At 47.6% G+C, this 19047-nt stretch overlaps 5 protein-coding genes across 5 annotated transcripts; 2 read left to right on the top strand and 3 right to left on the bottom strand.

Annotated features, from left to right (window-relative positions):
* Positions 1 to 1445: 1445 nt before the first annotated feature.
* BKA55DRAFT_695745 (uncharacterized protein) lies at positions 1446 to 2103 on the top strand (the record flags this gene model as incomplete). The annotated part of the gene is made up of 2 exons (XM_046200196.1): positions 1446 to 1548; positions 1607 to 2103. 2 exons carry the CDS (start codon positions 1446 to 1448, stop codon positions 2101 to 2103), a joined length of 600 nt encoding a protein of 199 aa, XP_046043985.1.
* A 1893-nt stretch (positions 2104 to 3996) lies between these two features.
* Positions 3997 to 5076, bottom strand: BKA55DRAFT_598303 (uncharacterized protein; the record flags this gene model as incomplete). The annotated part of the gene is made up of 1 exon (XM_046196222.1): positions 3997 to 5076. One exon carries the CDS (start codon positions 5074 to 5076, stop codon positions 3997 to 3999), a length of 1080 nt encoding a protein of 359 aa, XP_046043986.1.
* A 2333-nt stretch (positions 5077 to 7409) lies between these two features.
* BKA55DRAFT_523544 (uncharacterized protein) lies at positions 7410 to 8345 on the bottom strand (the record flags this gene model as incomplete). The annotated part of the gene is made up of 1 exon (XM_046188646.1): positions 7410 to 8345. One exon carries the CDS (start codon positions 8343 to 8345, stop codon positions 7410 to 7412), a length of 936 nt encoding a protein of 311 aa, XP_046043987.1.
* Positions 8346 to 9670: 1325 nt separating this feature from the next.
* On the bottom strand, positions 9671 to 12042 carry BKA55DRAFT_580967 (ankyrin repeat-containing domain protein). Its single transcript, XM_046194001.1, has one exon. The coding sequence runs from the start codon at positions 11979 to 11981 to the stop codon at positions 9924 to 9926; it is 2058 nt and encodes a 685-aa protein (XP_046043988.1). The 5' UTR covers positions 11982 to 12042; the 3' UTR covers positions 9671 to 9923.
* Positions 12043 to 17297: 5255 nt separating this feature from the next.
* BKA55DRAFT_624619 (uncharacterized protein) lies at positions 17298 to 18727 on the top strand. The gene is made up of 5 exons (XM_046196826.1): positions 17298 to 17538; positions 17635 to 17936; positions 18012 to 18202; positions 18298 to 18415; positions 18465 to 18727. The coding sequence occupies exons 1-5, from the start codon at positions 17403 to 17405 to the stop codon at positions 18618 to 18620; spliced, it is 903 nt and encodes a 300-aa protein (XP_046043989.1). The 5' UTR covers positions 17298 to 17402; the 3' UTR covers positions 18621 to 18727.
* Positions 18728 to 19047: the final 320 nt, after the last annotated feature.

The raw sequence follows: 19047 nt of genomic DNA on the forward strand, positions 1-19047 counted from the left end.
CTGGACCAATCTAGCTTAGAGCAACAAAAGCAATTCAATAGCTGGCGGTCCTGAATCTCACGCTGCAAATGAGACTGACCCCAGAACCTTGAAGACCAGGCAACCAGTACATCCAGACTTTGGTGACTCTACTCAAGCGGCTGCGAACAGAAAGAACCAAGGTGACGGCGACGCCCTGCGTGTCTCGGCTGTGTTGTCAAAGGTGTTGGTTGAAGGAATGTCTCCTAGATGGGGTTCAAGAGCTTGCACAAAAGCCTCAATAAGGCAAACCAATATCCCTCCACCTCTTCCGAGGGCAAAAGAAAGGACAGAATCATCGGGTGACGCCGCGCCTTGGTCCGAGAGGATATCGCGGAGGATATCATGAATTCCACGGCTGGTGCGAGTGTCGTCATGGTCATTGGGACCGCCGGTAGGAGAAGACGGCTCAGAACACCCAGAGTCAAGTCGCTTGGTGTCCCATGATGCCCGTCCTCTCCATAGCTTGCACCTGGACAATACATCCACAACACGAGGATGCCTGCAGGATATCAGCCAGTAGCTGGGATGGTTACCGCCGCAAAACAAGCATTTGTCTGGGTATTCGTCGACCTTGCACTCGTTTGTCTGATGCGGTTCCAAGCACCGGCCGCATCGAACGTCATTGGGGCATTCCCTTGCCATATGACCGAAGTCCTGACATTTAAAGCACTGCTTCGGTACATATTTGGGATCAAGAGAACTGCAAAGCGGGTCAGGGCATTGTTGCGTATTCATCTGGCTGGTCGACTTACTCAACGAAGTGTGCATTCCCTCCAAAGTATACATCTTTCCTGAAGGAGGACGGTGGCTTTATTTGAGGCTGTCGGATCGCAGAGTCGGATCTAATGGAGGGCGACAAGGTTGAGGGCAAAGGAATTCAGCCACAGGCGCTGGAGCTGGTTTTTAGGCCCGACTTGAGTAATTGACTTTCTTCACATTCATGGCTTGGGCATCTCATTGGACGTTTAGAAGTTGGAGGTAAAGTACCTACCCTGCGCTCAGTACCTGTCCTCTCGTCCGCAACGTCAATGGCCCGAACTGTCAAAAAATGGTGCTCGGCAAGTTTGCCAGCAGCTTGTCCAAGTCGTCCAGAAATATGACGCATCAAAAGCAATTCACTCCGACCTTCGGATCAGGTTAACTTCACAAGACTTGAGATTGACTGAGTGAGACGTTCAGAATCATCTATAAAGAGTCCCCTTCATCCCATTGCCTTCTTCTCAGAATCATCAACCTCAGCCATCTGCTTCTCTCACTGCCAACTAACTCATTGCTTCCTTTTTCAACTTTCGGACGCCGCCATCCTCATCTTTAGTTTATACTGAAGCATCTCTACCATTGTCTTCGCCAATCACTTCTTCTTTTCTCAACAACCCAACCCATTTTCAACCTCGTACTTACTTAGAAGCTTCCATAACGCGACAATGGATGTCAAAGTATACGCCATCAGTGAGGGACGCGAGCCAGGGTACTATTTCAGCTGGCCGGAGGTTCAGGAACGCACTAAAGGGTACTCAGAGCCAAGATGTAAGTAATAAGATTCTTCTGTATAACTTGGAAAATTTATAAGACTGAAAACCCCTAGTTAAAAAGTTTAAGTCCCTCCAAGAGGCCCAAGATTGGTACAATGATCCGATCCAGTGCACCAGTCGGACACGACGTCAACGCAAGGAAATTGATAATGAACGTGTCCGTCGCCATATGCGCTTTCTGAACCGTTCAATCGCCCTCAAGACGGCTAGAGGAGTCAAAATTAGTGAGAGCGATTCGAACGCTATTATCGAGGGATTTGCAGCGTTGAAGATTGAGAAAGCCATGACTGTTACTAGATCCTACACTGGCTTTGACTTCCAGCCCTCTACTTCTCCTTCATCCTCTTCTCCTTCTTCTCCTTCTTCTCCTTCTTCTTCTCCTTCTTCTTCTTCTTCTACTGTTAATTCTCTTCCTCCAACCACTCCTTCTCCCTCTCGATTTCGCTGTATCTCTTCACCTGCCTCTGGTTCTGGTTCTGGTTCTGCTATAACCTCTGGATATGGCTCCCAAGACGGCCCATTCCTTCTCGGGGATGAGGGCGATTTTTAATAAGTCATATGAATTGTGTTACTTGGAGGTCGTGGCGGATGCAGCGGTAGTTGCACGGAATTTGTATCAATTTTCCCTTATTTTAGTCTCTCTCTATTCTGTTTGCTGGTTATTCTAGTCACTCTCTGAATCGATTCTTTTGCCCCAAACTCTGTTCCAAGTGATACTGGGCTTCCAGTTAGGTCCACAATCTCTCTTGCTCTCTTTAGTCAGAGATAATCCATCTATTCATTTCATCGGGTGTTGGTATATCTTCATAGATACAGACAACACAGCAGTTTTAATTGTAGAATATAGACGGGTTACATCGTCAGCCCAAAAGAAAGATAAGCAGGGATCTAACCCTGCCGCAGACAATCGAGATTAAACAAGATTGGCGTAGTAGGTAACACAGCACGATTAGTGGCCGCCCACTAGAGATTGAATGCGGAGCTCTTGTTGCGGCTGCTTGTTTCAATTCGGACTGCATCTTTCTCCAGGGAAGCTGTCAGAAACATCGCTGAGCTAAGAAGGAGGTGTCAGCGACCTTGGCATGATTTTACCAAATTGATGTGAGCGCATATGCTCCTCTTCGGCGTCAAACATGAGGAAACAATGACTATCAAGTTCGGTTCTATAGGGTAACCGTGGAAGGTCGAAGGTTTAAGAAGGGCTTGAATTGAATTGCGCAGCGGCCATCTTTCACACGTTTAAAGACACCCGTAGTCCAGTGACTGCAAAATATAAAGCCCAAGTTTGGGCCTCGCTTCGCTAAAGCCATGTAGTCAGGTCAGGGTTGCTGTCGCTCAGGATTGAGGTCTTTCTCCCCCCCAGGAAGGGTTCACTTTCCGGGGGGACTGAAGGGGATCGCTAAGCAGAAGTTGGATAGACGTGACGGGCTTCGCTGGGCCATCTGCATTCAAGCTGTCGACTTTTGGTAGCCACCAGAATAATGCTGAACGAACAGCAGCCTCAACGGAATGTTTGCTATCCACATTCAGTTCATCAGGTCGCGCGCCTGTCTGTTTGAAGGGCTGGACCGAGAATACTCTGACAACAGCATAGCGCTCTGCGATAGTGGCATCACCAGACACTTGACTGGCTAGCCGCACTGGTACCAACAGGTCCTAAGCACCTCCTCTTACTGCTGTCGTCACCTTCAGCTGCACAGCGCTTGGATACTGGGAAATGGGCCATCAAGACAACACTGATGGAACAGATGGCAGTACATGGGTGGAACAGCTTGGGCTTGGTCTGTATCATGACCAAGGCGTGTTTCGTAATGGTTCGGGTTTGGCGCGCAACTTGAACGAGGGCTAGTGGCTTGATCACGAAGACAAGACGTAAGTATCGACTTTAGGTGGCTTTAGCAAATGCGACGTCGCATGTTGCATACGCTGGAAGAGAAATGGTAATTGAACGACGGCATGCATGGCGGGCACATTGGGTTGCGGCAGGGTAGTTCGACAAATGGTATGCATTCAGATGCAGATACATGCATGTCAAGATGAGATGAAACAGGCTGTGAAAGCGAGAGCATTTGCTCGCTGAGATAGATTGACGCGCTACGCTAGGTATACAATACGGTGAGGCGTCGTCTGTTCAACGTGTCAGCGTGGTGAGGGCTGAGTAGAGGAGGCAGAAGTACTGCCATTCCTGAGACCATCGTCCAATCACGACTCAAGTCATTTGGGATGGTACCCGACGCAGCGAGGAAGGCAAAGGCCAATGCCACTGCACCAAAGATGGCCCCAGATATTGCGAGGGTTCGACCTTGGTGCCGTCTGGTGCAGCGTCACTGGCACGCCGGTCTGTTGGGAGTCTAGCCGCGACCAACTTCAGTGAGGTTGCCGACACTGCTTGAACTTGGCTGGTGTCATTGCTTCATATGTCTGATCCATCGCCGAATACTCATTAATCATCCGGCGGCATGTCGCGAGATAGACTCGCCGTGATGTGATCAACAACTCTGAACTTGACTTTATTCACCAACTCATCCTCGTCAATCCGCAGCTTCATGGCCTCGACCTCGCTGGTCAATTCCCCCATGTCCTGCCAGACTTCCGAGAACGTAACGTCCGTATGTTCCTCCAACTCTTTAACCCTCTCAGCCGTCAATCCCGCCAAGGACCCAAACTCCTCTTCCAAGTCTTGACGCTTCCTCTCAGACTCGATCAATCGCTCGCGCAGATCATTGATCTCCTGCTTGAGGTCTTTGTTCTCGTCTCTGAGCGCATACATCTCCTCGCTATGCCGCGTCTGTATCATCTCCAGCTTCGCCCAGATCAACGCGATGTCGTCGTCTCGCTCTTCACGATCGTCTTTTCGCGGTCGCTTTCGGTCATAGATCGGGGCGGGAGGCGGTGGAGGTTCTGTTTCGTCGTAGGATGGCGGGGGTAATTGTGTAGGAGGCGGGAGGGTGACGACCTTGCCTCCCGTGCCGCGAAACATGGTGGTGAGGTCATCTTGGATGAAGAGGAACAGGCCCTCGCTGATCGCGTTTCGGATCTGTCGGAGCTGCGCCTTGGACGTTGCTGAGTTTGTGATGTAGACGGAGAACACGGTGACGTTTGCAAGCTCACGAAGGGCATCGAGGACAACACCCGATTGTGTCCGTAGGGGAGATAACGGTTCTTCAGCCTCGACAGAGACGAGGAGTTTGGGTTGCTGGTTCAAACGGAAGTCGAGAAGGAGGGTACTCGAGTGGAACTTGTCGCGCACCTCGTCGGGAACTGAAGGGGCCTCGATGAAGTCAAAGGAGGATATGGACGATGGAAGGACTCTGACGATCAAGGACGTCCCCGTCTTGATGCCCTTGAGCCTGATGGGGATGTTGAGATCGAACAACGTCTCTTGACTGTCGAAACGAGTTGTGATGGTGATATCTCTGATCTGAGGGTCAGGCCCAACCAAGAAACGCGTCTCATTGCTCCATCGCCAAGTAACAACAGCAGGCGTAGTATTATTCACATCGAGGCTCGATAACGTCGCCATCGAATCCTACCGGTTAGCAACAAGATCCCCAGAACAGCACTTACCTACACGACAACCCACCAACCCCCAGAATCAGCGTTATCTGACAAGAAACTCGCCCCGTCTCCAGAACTGAGCTGCAAGCCGGAGCAAGTTCCCTTTACAGTCCACTCCCCCGTGAAGAAGAGTAAAAGACCAACAGATTATGTTTACCAAAGAGAAAGACCAGCTTCTCGCAAGCCGGGCAACTGCCGAGCTCCAGAACTTGAGCTGCAAGACATCAACAGTCCCCTCCACAGGCCCCGATCGTTCCAGCAAAGGAGGCGCGCTCGTTTGATGGGTACAATACGGAATTTTATACGGTCTGCAGCGCGAATTCACCGACTTTCTCTTGGACGCGTTTCGAAGGGAGGCGGTGTCGGACTCGGCAGGATCGATGGGGGCACATTAAAAGATTTTGGAAGAGCTTCTCATGGAGGAGAAGATGATGTTGTTGAGAGGCCTCGATGGTCGAGGGTGAGGCTGTGATGATGGGACATTGTGAGAGGACTCGGTGAGTGCGTGAATGCGAAGCGGTTAGGCAGAATGAGGAGATGCAGGGAATTGATGAGGGGGCGGGAGAACAGTTGATCCGCTGGGGAGTTGTGGGGCTGGGCGATTTTCAGCCAATCAGTCGGCTGTTAGCTCATTAGATCACATGACATGGAATGACCCAAACAAGCCGCTTGTTCCCTTCTTGGCGCGTCAATGGGTGAAGCTTTCAATGGCGACTTGCTCCTCGTTACAAGCTCAAAAAGGCCCTGCGTGCCAACGAACGACCGACCCCGAAGCGAACTGGTGACGCCAGTGGATACATACTAGTAGTGCCAACCGTGACCGTTTCTGGCAGCAAATAAGTCATGAATCAGCATGCAGTGCTTGAGCGACCTCTCCTCGCCTATCGACTCACCTCACCAGTGCTGTGCTCCAACAGGTAAACGTTTACTCAATGAGAGAACGTGTGATATCGACGGCCAGCGCGTCCCTCCACCCAAATTGATACGAGTAAATACAAATACAGTGGTACAGTCGCATGCCTTTCGCCAAGTGAATCCAGCCAAAATCTCTTGTCACTTCAGGTTGAACTGGTTGATTGGTCTTCGCACTCTTCTGTTGCATTGCTCCAGATTCAAACGATGTCTCTTGCAATGCGCCAATGCACGCCGTGTAGAGCGGCATGTTTGTCCCTTCATTTGAGCTGTTGTGAGTGCGCTTTGACCTGAACTCATGAGAAATAAGACATCTCAATACAGCTTACACAACAACTCGGGTGCTGCCCCAAATGAAGGACATTAACTTATGTAACGTGAATATGGCCCCGAAGAAAAATCTCTAAATCTTGTTTATAGGTAGTCTCTGTTGACAGCCGACGTTTGCGAGATAGATAAGCCATGATTGATATCACAGTATGGAGACTACCCTATAGATTACTGAAGTTATTAAAAGACCCCAATAAATCGCATTTCTTCTCTGATGAATCCTCCACCCTTAACCATTCTTCTTCAACAGTGCCAATATACTGACTCCATCTAAGAACAAGAAAGACTAATAGCGTGCTCTTGCGTTTCCACTGGAGCGACACTCTTCACTCACCAGCAATGTACTCATCGTAGATGCCGCAGCATCTTTGTGAGATCTGTAATAACGGTTCGTTAGGTTCTAAATTTTTAATATATTGGCGGGTAGGGAATGTCATTCATTTCATTCTCCCAGTGTATATTTTGCCTAGGGGTATATGACCACCAAGAATCAGACAGACACGTCAGTAGCGGGAAATGCATCCCAAACAAGCGTTTTCTTACTTGGCCTGTGCTAAAGACGTGCTTGGTAGTATTGCTCTAGTTGGTATCAGGTCGTCAAAACCCCATTGGCCAAATTGACGCAAACACCACAGTAGAAAGAACAGGTTTGTATGTCGTCAATCTAATAAGTAATGGAAAAGGTGGCTGGTATTTCTGTCAGTAACAAGCCATTTCCAGTTCGACCTAGCTGTCACTTTTGAGCAAAAAGAAAATAGTTCATCTTGGACACCCAATCCTCGTAGTTTCTAAGACTTTAGTCATGCACAGAGCTCCATGGAGAGAACAAACCAATACTGAAGTGATAACATTTAATGCCCATTCTTACAAGCTACAAATACAATTTCTGATGGCAGGCCAGCTACCAAGGAAAGCCAACTCTGTACCCCCCAAGTCTACAAGTATCTCTACCCAAAGTAAATCCTCCCAACTAAAGCAGTTTACCCTCATACTCCTTCACGCCTTGTCAGTACTGCCCGCCATCCAATCCTGCGATATACCCCGCTGTTCTGTCACTCAAGACACTTTCTTCCCTTTCACCACTTTCTCTTCGTCCTTCCGGAGCGCATGAATAACGTCAAACAAAGTCCGGACAAAAACATCATAGTCATACTTTGTGAACGGTCTGGTTGCTTCTTCGTCCTTATATTCAGTCATCTCTTTGGCTTTACTGTCAACTTGCTTCTCTGTGGCCAACATAACGATCTTCTGCGGCTTTCCGTGTTTCTTCTGCGACTGTTCAAACCTTTTGGCAATACACCTTTTGACCAGCTGGGCGGTTCGTCTCTCGCTTACTTGATATTCAGCATCACAAATGGTTGTCAACCACTTAGCCTGTATGTACTCCTTTAATATCCTGTTGTTCAGCGCCTCAGCTCTTGCCTGTCCTAGTTCAAGTCTGAGAGTCTTGATCTCGGCTGCATCATTGTTCTCACCCTGTGGAGTCGAAGAGGGCTCACCAGACTGCTGATATGGGTAAGAGAGGTCTGGATGTGTATTAGCTCTGATAGGCAACACCTTACCTTGGCGATCCATGAACGGGGAATTGTCAACCCCATAAAAGCTCCAGGCCAAAACATCAATCCCGGCATTCTCAATTAACTGAAATGAATCCTTATATAGGGAAAATATAGACACAGAGTCTGATCGTGGCTGACTGTCTTCAGGATTGCTTCTCAGCAGCTTGTAGTACTCCACTTCCGAGGTAACTACCATCGCCACCATACCTGCTTCAATGCTCTCGATTGGTCCCACTACACAGAGGCAGGGGGTGATATCGGTGAGAGCCATGAGGCGCATCTTGATACTGCTCCTATAGCCGTTGAAAATGCATTGGACAAGTGTTTGTGTGGAAAGAGGCGGTAGCGGACGTGGGAGAGCAAATATACCGTCATAATCCTGGATGATGAGATTGTTGTCTCTGTAGACGTCGAGGCTTCTGGGTAGCTCCATCACAGCGGCTGCTAAATGCAATAGTATTGAAGGTGAGATGACTGTCTTATCTTGGAGAACTTACCGTGAGGTTCTGTTGCAATTGTGCGTGAGGAGTATATTCAAGGTTTGCACTGCTTCTTTAATACTTGTGGATGCTGACATTTTCCCTTGCCTGGTATATGAATGTACTCCCTGTTCAGTCGTAGAACTATGATTATTCCTTGTTTTCTCACGTGTTCGTTTCTGTTGCAGCAGGGTCTCTCAAAATCTACAAGATGAAAGGCTTATAGTCCCTTAAAAGAGTCAAGGAACACGTACCTGAATACAACAGCATTATATTCGCACAATGACATTTTACTCAGCTGTCCGATCATGAACGAGTTCAAGAAGAGGAAGCCAGAGTACCTTGGCTTATCTGATGCCATGCATGAGCTATCGAGTATTCATGTTATTGTACGGACTTTACTGTCTTTTGGCTGTTTGCACCAACTTCAGTGGTGTGTCGTCATTGCTGTTGCCACTGGCTGTGATACGCAGGTGTGGTGAGACCAAACTGGTCAACATTGAGTGCTGCTGATGTGTCTTGATCATCGGGTATGATGCACCTATAGACTGTCCAAATCATGAGGAAAGTGTCGGTCTTCTATTGGTTTCGTAATATGACTACGTCCTCGTCAACGTGGCCGGTCTGGTCAGGTCCTTTTGATAAGCGGAATCGTCAGAAGACCGGACAGAGGGGCGTTCATCAATTCCGCTTTTCTTCCCTACCTGTTCACCTCGAAGGCATGCTCCAATTCACTATATTTAAAGCTGAGCCACCTCCGTCGCGAGCTTGCTCCAACGCTTCTCCGGCATTATCAGCCCTTGTTGTGGTATATGAACCTCTTCTCAGCATTGTCTGTATAGTAGACGTTCTACTGTTCATTGTGACTGATGAGATAGTTCATTTTGCCTCGAAAGGCAGAATCCCAGCTCATTCTCCCAGTGGTCGGGTAAGAATTCGCGCAGCCTCACCTATGGAAAGGGCTAATGACTACATACAGCCAACTGAACTGCGCTTATCCCCGAGCAAGTAGAGAGTAAGGGGAAACGCTCTCTGTTGCATGCGACAGCCACTCAGTTGCAACGAGACTCGGATCATTTTGGCATATTTCCAATGTCTCTGTAGTAGGATCGGGAGCCCGGTCATCTCTCCTCTGAGGTCTCAACCTATCAGTGACTCGCTGTTTGACTTAGCACCTTTACGCGTTTTCCTATCGCGCTCCAACGTGTCACCAGTCACCCTGTTAAGGTGTTCATGTCACACAGAGGTAAGCTTCATCACAGAGCCATGTTGAGATATACCTCCATCTCCTGCCTATTTTTACCCTGGAAAAAATGCTCTCTATTAAACAACACTTCAATCCAATAATCATTTCTCAACCATGGCCCATACACGAAAGCTGCATACACAGAAAAAAGACGAGAGCAAAGGCCGGCGTAAACAGGATAGCAAAATCTCCTCCTCTTCCCATGACCATCTCAATCATCATCAGTCGCAGATTTATAACATCTACTACTAAAACCTCAGTCTTGAGCGCGCCAACTCGGCTGTAGCTATAACGCAGATCGATTTGTATTCGTCCTATCAAGCAGTGTCTTATACCACCGTTGATTCCCAATAAGACTCTTCATCTCTTGTCCTGTAGCATAAGCCGCTGCCGTTTTCCCATTTGCACATTTTGCCCTCGGGTTCGCCCCATTCTCAAGCAAGAGCTTCACCAACGCCGCATTGCCTCTCAAGGTCGCAAAAGCCAATTCCGTTTTACCCGTGGTGTCCAGTCTGTCAGCATTGGCGCCGTGTCTCATGAGAAGAGCCACTATCTCGTGGTTGTCTTGTCTACATGCAATATGTAGCGGGGATCTTCTCTTTGTATCTCGTTCGTCAGGGTCGGCACCGTTTTCGAGTAGGATTTCGGCGATGGCGAGGTTTCCGTTGGAGACAGCTGCACAGAGTGCTGGTTCACCTGCAGCACCTTCCAGAGCCTTGTTCTGCAAGAGCAATTTCACGAGTTCGAGATCGCCGGCTGAGGTGGCATGCCAAAGAGCGGTTTGTGTATTGCCGCTACCACCGACATTGCCGGAGACTAAACCTTTCTGGAGAAGTAGTTTTGCACAAGCGCTGTGTCTATGGTACACCGCGTACCACAACGCTGTTGCTCCATATGTGTCCCTTGTGTCAGGATGGATTCTGGCGCTGGATAGAATGAATCTGACGATGGCTTCTTGGCCGCACTCGGCAGCGTGGGAGAGAGCAGTTCGGCCTTCACTGTCGGTGATGAGAGTAGATGTGTCTCTTCTGGTCATCAGCTGGCTAACCAGGCGCTCATGGCCACCTCGAGCAGCGAGACATATTGCTGAACGGGCCTGATCGTGTACAGTTCCAGGTGGTGTTTGAGCTAGTAGGAACCAGACTGACCCTGCATCGCCTGCTGATGCGGCTTCTGGAAGTGACAACGGGCCATTCTTGTGCTCAACAGCAGTACTGGCATCAGATAGCGCATCGGTCTGCCCTTCCTTTTGTCTTAGCCTTCGGGAGATTGATGGTAGTTGTAGCCGTATACACAAAGACCTCACAGGGTACTGTGTAAGACTAAAACTGCCCAAGTCAACCCACTCGAACTCATCAGTCCTACACCTCTCAAAATGCTCCATTGTCAGATACACATCTCTCAAATGAACTGCAATCAACTTATCCCTCGTCCCAATCGTCGTACAATGAAGAATGCAAAGACCGCGACCGGATGTATCCTGAGCGATGAACGGGGCCTCCATGTGCACGCCTTTATTGGTTATCGTGTATGGACTGTTATAAGGCGTGAATGGGTTCCATGGGATAATATCACCCGAGTCCTTGAAAGCAGCTGGTGTCGGGGCAAGCAAGCCGCCGCGAGCACCGGTGACCTTCCAAGCGAAGAGGCTGTGGTCGTCTGACAAGCGCATAATCTCCTCTTGAAGTCGATAGAACGCCCTGTCGCCTTCGCCGTAGAGGAGCGGCATATTAATCGCAAAGATACCCATTAGAGAATATGCCCCGTCTTCTTTTCGTGTTGTAACTCTGTCAGCTGCCCACGACATTCTCTGTGCGATGCTAGTTGTCTCCAGCTCTTCGCTGTCACAGAGTATAGATTCCGGTATGTTTGTCCTTTGTGATAGCACCTGCACAAGGCTTGTCTTGGTACCCAACTCGCGCCAGTCTTTATCGAAGAAGATCATTGAACTCGGCGCAATGAGTTCTTGCAGTGTCCAACCTCTGGTGAACCATCTACTGTTCGAGATTTTAGAGACGGTGAGAATATCTGCGAGATATACATAACAAATGCTGGCCTCTTGATAGTACCGATACATCGAGTTAATGGCTTCAGAGAGCTCTGCACTACTCGTCTTATCGATACAGCAAGTATCGTCCCAGATATACTCAAAGCCATTTTCTCGTGCTACGCAACAGCAGTTCTCGAGCTTGGCATAGCCCTTTTTTAACCGGGCGCTAGCAAGTTCTATGTCGTGGAAGAGAATCTCTTCTTGTTCCCAAGTATGGGAAAGAATTGCGTAGTCAGGCACATTGTCATCGTTGAGAAACTCGAGCTGGATCGTTTTGGTGTTGACAAGACGCATGACTGATGGTCTGCGGGGACTTGAGGTGAGATTGGTGATTACGCTAACATTTGGTATGAAGGATATTGAGAATCCTTGTTTGTTTTATAGTTAATGATTGGTCTAAAACACAATTCTATTCTTAAGTTGGGGGCCAATGTTTATAGATGCGGGGAAGAGAGCTTTGCCTCAACTGCAGTTAGCTATAATAATATTAAGTATAATAAAGGATATATAGGAAACTTATATATAAGTAAGATAAAGCAATTTTACATAAAGTATAAATACTTACAAAGGATGACAGGAAGCATATGTAAATATGCCAAGTTGCCAGCACCAGTCTGGACAAAATTACCAAAAGGAAGCAGCGGATGTTTTAGCCAAGTCGCGGGCGCAATAAGCAAGGAATTCTTATGGTCGACTACATTGCAAAATATAGATATACCAGGACTGAGTGTCGTCCTCTGCCTGAACAAGTAGTGTTACCTCCATGGGCGCATGCAGCAATTCTTCCCGCGACAACTGCTCCTGCGGCCGCCAATACTGAACCCTAAGTATTGGCATGAGTTACGATCGGGTCCGGGAATAATGTGTTGGATACTACCCCCGTCCGCAGCTTATGCCACCCTTTATAGTTTCAAATTCGACCATTTTGGTCGGCAGCCTATAGGGTAACCAAGTCAGCAAGACCATCTGATATATCCAGACATAGACAAGTATAAAATAGTTTTCTCTCTAAAATAGGCTCTAGCTCAAAGCAGTTAAGACCCTACCGTGCTGACAGGGGTCGAAACAGCCTCTCAGCAAATGCTGTAATGTATTATACAATACAATACAATTTAATACGCCCGGCGGGTTATTTTGGCCGGTAGGGCACTAGTCACTACCATCCACAACCCCTCTTTCGGCATAACCCCTCTTTCGGCAAGCAAAATAAAAAAAGCTTCACCAAAACTCATCAACTTCACTTACACAAATATTGGCCAAAATAAATAGCTACTTGGAGGACAATGCCTTTGCTGATTATAGAAATGATTGGAGTTAACGATTGTAGCCCTCTAAGGCTGTGCGGGGTACGCGATGTATGCATACCGTGATATGGAAATAGTGTTAATTCGATCATCAAGTTCTTCACCGCTCTTTTCTGTGTTTTTTGGCCTTTATCTGCGACAACATATGAAAATGCCTAGGTCAAGACTTCGATGGAAATACACAGAGGAAGATATGGCAGAGGCCATATTGGATGTTACTGATAATGGTTTTTCACCTCCTCAAGCCGCTCAGAGACGGGGAGTGCCTCGGAGCACTCTAATCGACAGACTTAACGGCCGCGGGGCCGTGAAAGAGCAGGTCCACCCTTATCGACGCTTGTCCAAGAGCCAAGAGGATAGGCTCGCTTTCTGGATACTCCGTCAGGAGTCTTTGGGCTATGCTCCGTCCCACAGTCAGATCCGCGCTTGCGTCATGGGCCTGCTGAGACAGCAGGGCGAACATCCCGACTTAGGACGCAACTGGGTGAACAAGTTTATCAATCGCCGTGCAGACCTAAAGACCAAGATGGGCAGACGTCAAGAAGCCAAGAGGTTCGACTCTTTCACACCTAGAGCGGTTCATTGGTACTTTGATATCAGGGAGGGCCAATATGGTTGGATCAAGCCTGAAAACACCGTCAACGTTGATGAGGGGGGTATTATGACTGGTTTCGGCAAGCATTCACCTCTATTCCCTGTCAATGCTTGAGTTTTGGCCGACTAACCCTCTGGGTTCAGGTCTAGATAGCCTGGTCGTTGGAAGCGCGGACCCGAAGCGCAAGGCGTTTCTCAAGGGACCACAAACTCGGAATTGGACTTCATTCATCGAAGCTATCACCGCTGACGGCCGCGCTTTAGTTCCTGGCATAATATTCAAGGGGAAACAACTCCAGAAACAGTGGTTTCTTGATGAGTTCAAGCAGATAGCAGACTGGTATTATATAACATCGCCCAACGGGTGGACTGATGACCACATAGGCATTGAATGGCTTGAAAGAGTTTATCTGCCCCAGACTACGCCTGCCGACGACTCTGATGCGAGACTGATCATTTTAGATGGTCATGGAAGCCATGCAACAGTATGTTCACTATTTTCCCCACCTCAAGATCAGTGCTGAGTGATGGAAGGATGAATGGATGGCCACGTGCTTTTTGAACAACGTTTATTGCTGCTATCTACCAGCACACTGCTCTCATGGACTCCAGCCACTGGACAATGGAGTATTTAATGCGTCGAAGGCTGCATATCGACGAGAGTTGGAAAAGTTCGCTTCGTTGACTGATTCCGCTCCAATGGACAAGGTCAATTTCATCAGGGCCTACGCCAAGGCTCGCCGAGTTGGAATGACCAAGAAGAACATACTGTCTGGCTGGAGGGTCACTGGGAACTGGCCAATTTCACGTGCGAAAGCGTTACGGCACCCTGAAATCCAACAAGATGGGCCAAACGGCAACCCAAGAGTGACTCCTGAACCCAGGCCTTATCTTGGCTCGGACGATACGCCACAGACGAGCCGTCAAATTCGTGACCTTGGGTTGAACAAAACACCAAAGACGCGGAGACGGTATAACGTGATAGCCAAGGGCTTTGAAGCTCAACAGCAGACAGTAGCGGCGCATACGCAGAGGATTGCCAGCCTAGAGGAAGAATTGGCTCGGCTGAAAAGAGGGAAGAAGAGGAAGGCGGTGCCGAATCCTAACAAACGTTTTATGACTCTTGGAGAGACTCTAGCTAGTAAAGAGTGCATACCAGAAGGGGCGACTCGTTATATGCCTGTTGGGGTGGAATTTGTCTCTTCAAGCGAGCAAGAGTCAGAATCGGAGGCTGGTTCTGTCATCGAAGTCAGAGAGGAAAACATACCCCACCAACCACCCAGGCGGTCGCGGCGGGTGGCGAAAAAAACCAGAGTACAATAGATAAACCCTATTTATGATTTATGAAACGAAAAATTTCACGGATTTCTATCAATTCGGTCAAGTTCTGTGTAAGTGAAGTTGTTGATTTTTGGTGGTGGCTTTTTTATTTTGCTTGCCGAAAGAGGGGTTATGCCGAAAGAGGGGTTGTGGATGGTAATGCTTACATACAACGCCTGATTTTCGTCCTCTTCTCCCTGTATTGTACATCGTGAGGTTGATTGCCGCAACGGTTGTCGAACGGAGGAGGTGACCTCCTTCAAATGTCATCGTGTCTCACATTCGTAAGACGTGATATCAGTGGCGCCTGGGGAACGTTGACATGTCGTCTGAAATGGCGCCACCGCTGCTTGCGTGGCGTTCTCTTGCAGGGCTGGACAGTATCTCCGTCAATCTCCGGAAGACGAAAGCCAGCAGACGCAACGAGGAACACCAATTAACCTCTCCTGGCTCTTTAGGGTCGAGAAACATTTCACCCAGTGAAAACTTTGGCTTAAAATTTGGCCTCAATCTTATAGTTGAAATGGGTTGTAAAGTGTCCAGGGAGAATCCAGAATAAAGGCGGCCATGTCGTTATCAACAACCGTGAGGTGACAAAGGAGAGCATTTGTATAGGGGACAAAAGTTTGTGACAGGATTTGATTGCCTCGTTTAGTCCTGTGCGCATTCTGGTGGTGGCCTAAATTTGAGCAGCCTATTATGTACTCATTCCTTAACACCATGGCTGAAACCAGAAACACCTCGTATTTGATATAGACTTGCAAGCCATATATCACGACCTACATTTTTATTGCTACGAGGCTTAGATAAGGCAGGAAATTCGCACTGGATCTGTTTGACATAGTATTCTTCCATTTTTCCTTCAATTCAGAAGCCATCGTAACACACTGCACCCTATCTCAACACCCAAACCTCACATTTGCTCTTAGGGTAAACTCCGAAGAACAGGTCCAAGGCGATTTGTTCCACAGTGAAACTTCCGCAGTGTTGGTAGGTATCCTTGTTCCACTTCTATTCATTCTCTGGATGTCTAGCCTGTACCTTGTCTGCCGCGGAAATGACCCAGCACGAATAGCCTTTACGCACATGAAAGTGTTTTACCCCATGGCCTTCCTGTGCGTCAAGTCTTCCTTGAGCGTGGCAAACATAACATACTAGTTACTAACTCTTACAGCAAACTACTATTTCACTCCACCCATCTCATGCTCAACATTGCGATGCACAAGATACTCGTGCCTAACGTCTCGGATGTCTTCCTGATTCTTACATTATTTGAGCTCGGGAATGGTTTCCTACTATGCTTAACGGGCAAGAGATCACTACTCATTAATGGATTCTACGGCGATATATCACCAAGATTCCGGTTTGTGGCCTTATTTTATCGTGTATAAGTCATTTACTTGCCTCCTTACTTATCGCATATTATATAACCGCTTGACGTAGGTGATTTTGGCCCTATCAAGGCCGCTTTTCGCCGCCACGCAAAGCAGTTCGTTAGGTTTGTAACGACTGCCCCTATTCACAGGCAACGCTTCCTAAAAATGTATAGAAATTCCAGAGATAAAGCCATGACTGTGGTTAATACCCGAGGAGGCTTCTAGGTCGTTAGATCGAATCGTAATACCGAAGGAGGCACCTAGGAAAGAGTCGCCCCCTTACATACATGCTATAATACTAAATTACCATGCCTAGTGAGGCTTTGTATATCCCAAAAGCAAGCTTTAACCTCTTTTAGAGTTAAATGCACTCTATAAGGACCAAAGCGGCTACGATCGCGCCCTTACTGGGATTAGCCAGAAAGCAAGGAATAAGTTAGACCTTAAGTAAGTAGAAATAGTTACTTTAAAAGCTAAATAATCATATCTGAAAATAGACATAGAATCACAGAAGCATATACGCAAGAAAAATGTCATTTGGGAGCCATTGGTACGATATCCAATGCGTAAGGAGATTAACAAGATACGAGAGCTGGCCGTCAAAAGAAAGGCCAAGAAGGAAAAACGTGGTGCCGCTAAGAAGTCCCAAGGGGGAAAAAAGTACGGCTAAACCACAGATAGACAGCACAATTTGTATATCCCAGTTATAGCTAGCAAAAGAACCCTGGTTTTGTGGATCAATTGGGTCCCTAAGTTCAAGGGTTATATCGCGTTGGTGTGTAGAATGGGGGGCCAGGTGGACAGAGGGGTTATGACACTAAGAAACAAATAGTGGGAGCAAGGTTTTCGTGATGCTATTGATGACTCTAGCTAAGTGTCCAATCGGAGGGTTTGCGGAGATCAGGGACAAAGCTTGTTCTTTATCCAGCGTAATGATGACGATATGCAATAACATGATAACAAGCGATATCACCACCTCAAAAGCAAAGAGTGTCCCGCATGCAGTCCTGCTATCGCTGTGCGTTTGTCTTCGTGCCGAGCATCTGATCAAACCACTTCTGCATCTTTTCGTGGCAGCTCCTCTATTTCGCAAACATTCCTGAACGTCAATTTATTCTATTATGAAGACACTCAGTTTACTCGTTCTTCATCTATCGCTCTTTGGTGTTTCAGCTCACAGAAAGGGACTAGATTGCGATTTTGAAGCTCGTAACCTCAGAACAATCCAGTCGCTTTACAACCTAACTATTTTTCCAAGTACGTCAAACTTTCATTTTATGTTTCATTTACGTACATTCCCTGTTAATTTGTCAGAATAAATCACCCTTTGGCGTTCCGCTAACCTCCCTCTAGATAATGTCCCTATCATAAAAAATAGCACATCAGCCTTCCCGCAAGGCATCCTCGCAAATGAAATATCCGGCCGCGTCACGCCGGTCGGGGCGTTTGATGACCTCGAAGGCTCGATCGAGTACTTCGTCGGACTAGCGCCCGTTCCCACTAAACAAAATCCAACCATTTTCTCTGAGGCGAAAATAGTCGAGTTCAATTCTGGATGTTCAGATGTTGCGACGTCGACGGTATACTTAAAGCTCTCAAAGGTCGATATTGCAAACCCTACAGTACCCATACAGTTTGTTACATATCTCAAACAGGTAAGTCGATTGTTACGCTTTCATCCCTCCCATCGATGGATGAGTTCGGGATATGACATCTGACGTCCTTTTCAGATCGCATTCTGGCACTTCAATAAGCAAGGAGAAATTACTCACTACGACGCCTGGATCCCAAATCTGCAGGCATTTGTGGAAAAGAATTTTGGAGAACCGCTGTCCAATCCTGGTACCCAAGCGGGCTTCAAGCAGACAATATGTGGCCTAGCCATGCAGCGATGTGTTGGACCCAATGTGCAGTGGAACAGGTGAGTTGGCAAAATCCCACACTAAATCGCCACAACGTGAGGTATAGAGGTGGAAATGGGTAGAACATAGAAGCTAATCAACAATCAATGGGTAGTTTGGAGGAATGCCTGGGGTTTTTGGAAACAATTCCCTTCGGTACTTTCGATTATGCGACTAGCAACACCGTGGCGTGCCGGCAGATCCATGTTATCTTGACTTCAAGTCGTCCAGGTGTAAGTTGTTCAATGTTCCTGGCCGCATTTACTGACCTTTGCCATCTAGATTCACTGCCCACATGTGGGTCCCACGGGTGGTGGCAAGTGTGTTGATACAGATTACACAACATTTTACTTTGGGGATGAAGCTATCTTTGGATCACCTGCAAGCTCAATATTCATATGCCCACCAAAACCTGGAGACAAATGCCGCCGTGTTTAGCTATTTTTTGATATTTAATGCCTTAGATTACATATATCTAATCACAGGCAATCTCACATATAATAATTAAGACTATTGTTTATATAATATACGCAATAAGCGAGTGGGAAACTGGTTCCTTAAACACCGTAGTGAAGCTCAATTTTATCAACACAATCACAAGCTAGGCCAGCCTCAAGAGGAGCCGCAAGAGGAGCTGCAAGACGAACCACAAGATGGCCCACAAGACGAGCCTCAAGGTGAGCTTTTAGGAGCAAAAAGACCATCTACGTGTAGCAAATGCCATGTAATAGGCCATAGAAGAGATGCAAAATCTTGTCCGTTAAAATACAAAAGTAGTCCTTGATAGTTATAGGCGGTCAGCAATGCAGCAGGAATTTTACAGCGGGAATGAGGCTGGCCAAGATTTCTTGTATTTGAACCATTA

This window comes from Fusarium redolens (genome assembly GCF_020744475.1).
Source record: "Fusarium redolens strain MPI-CAGE-AT-0023 chromosome Unknown BKA55scaffold_19, whole genome shotgun sequence".
Classification (NCBI taxonomy): domain Eukaryota; kingdom Fungi; phylum Ascomycota; class Sordariomycetes; order Hypocreales; family Nectriaceae; genus Fusarium; species Fusarium redolens.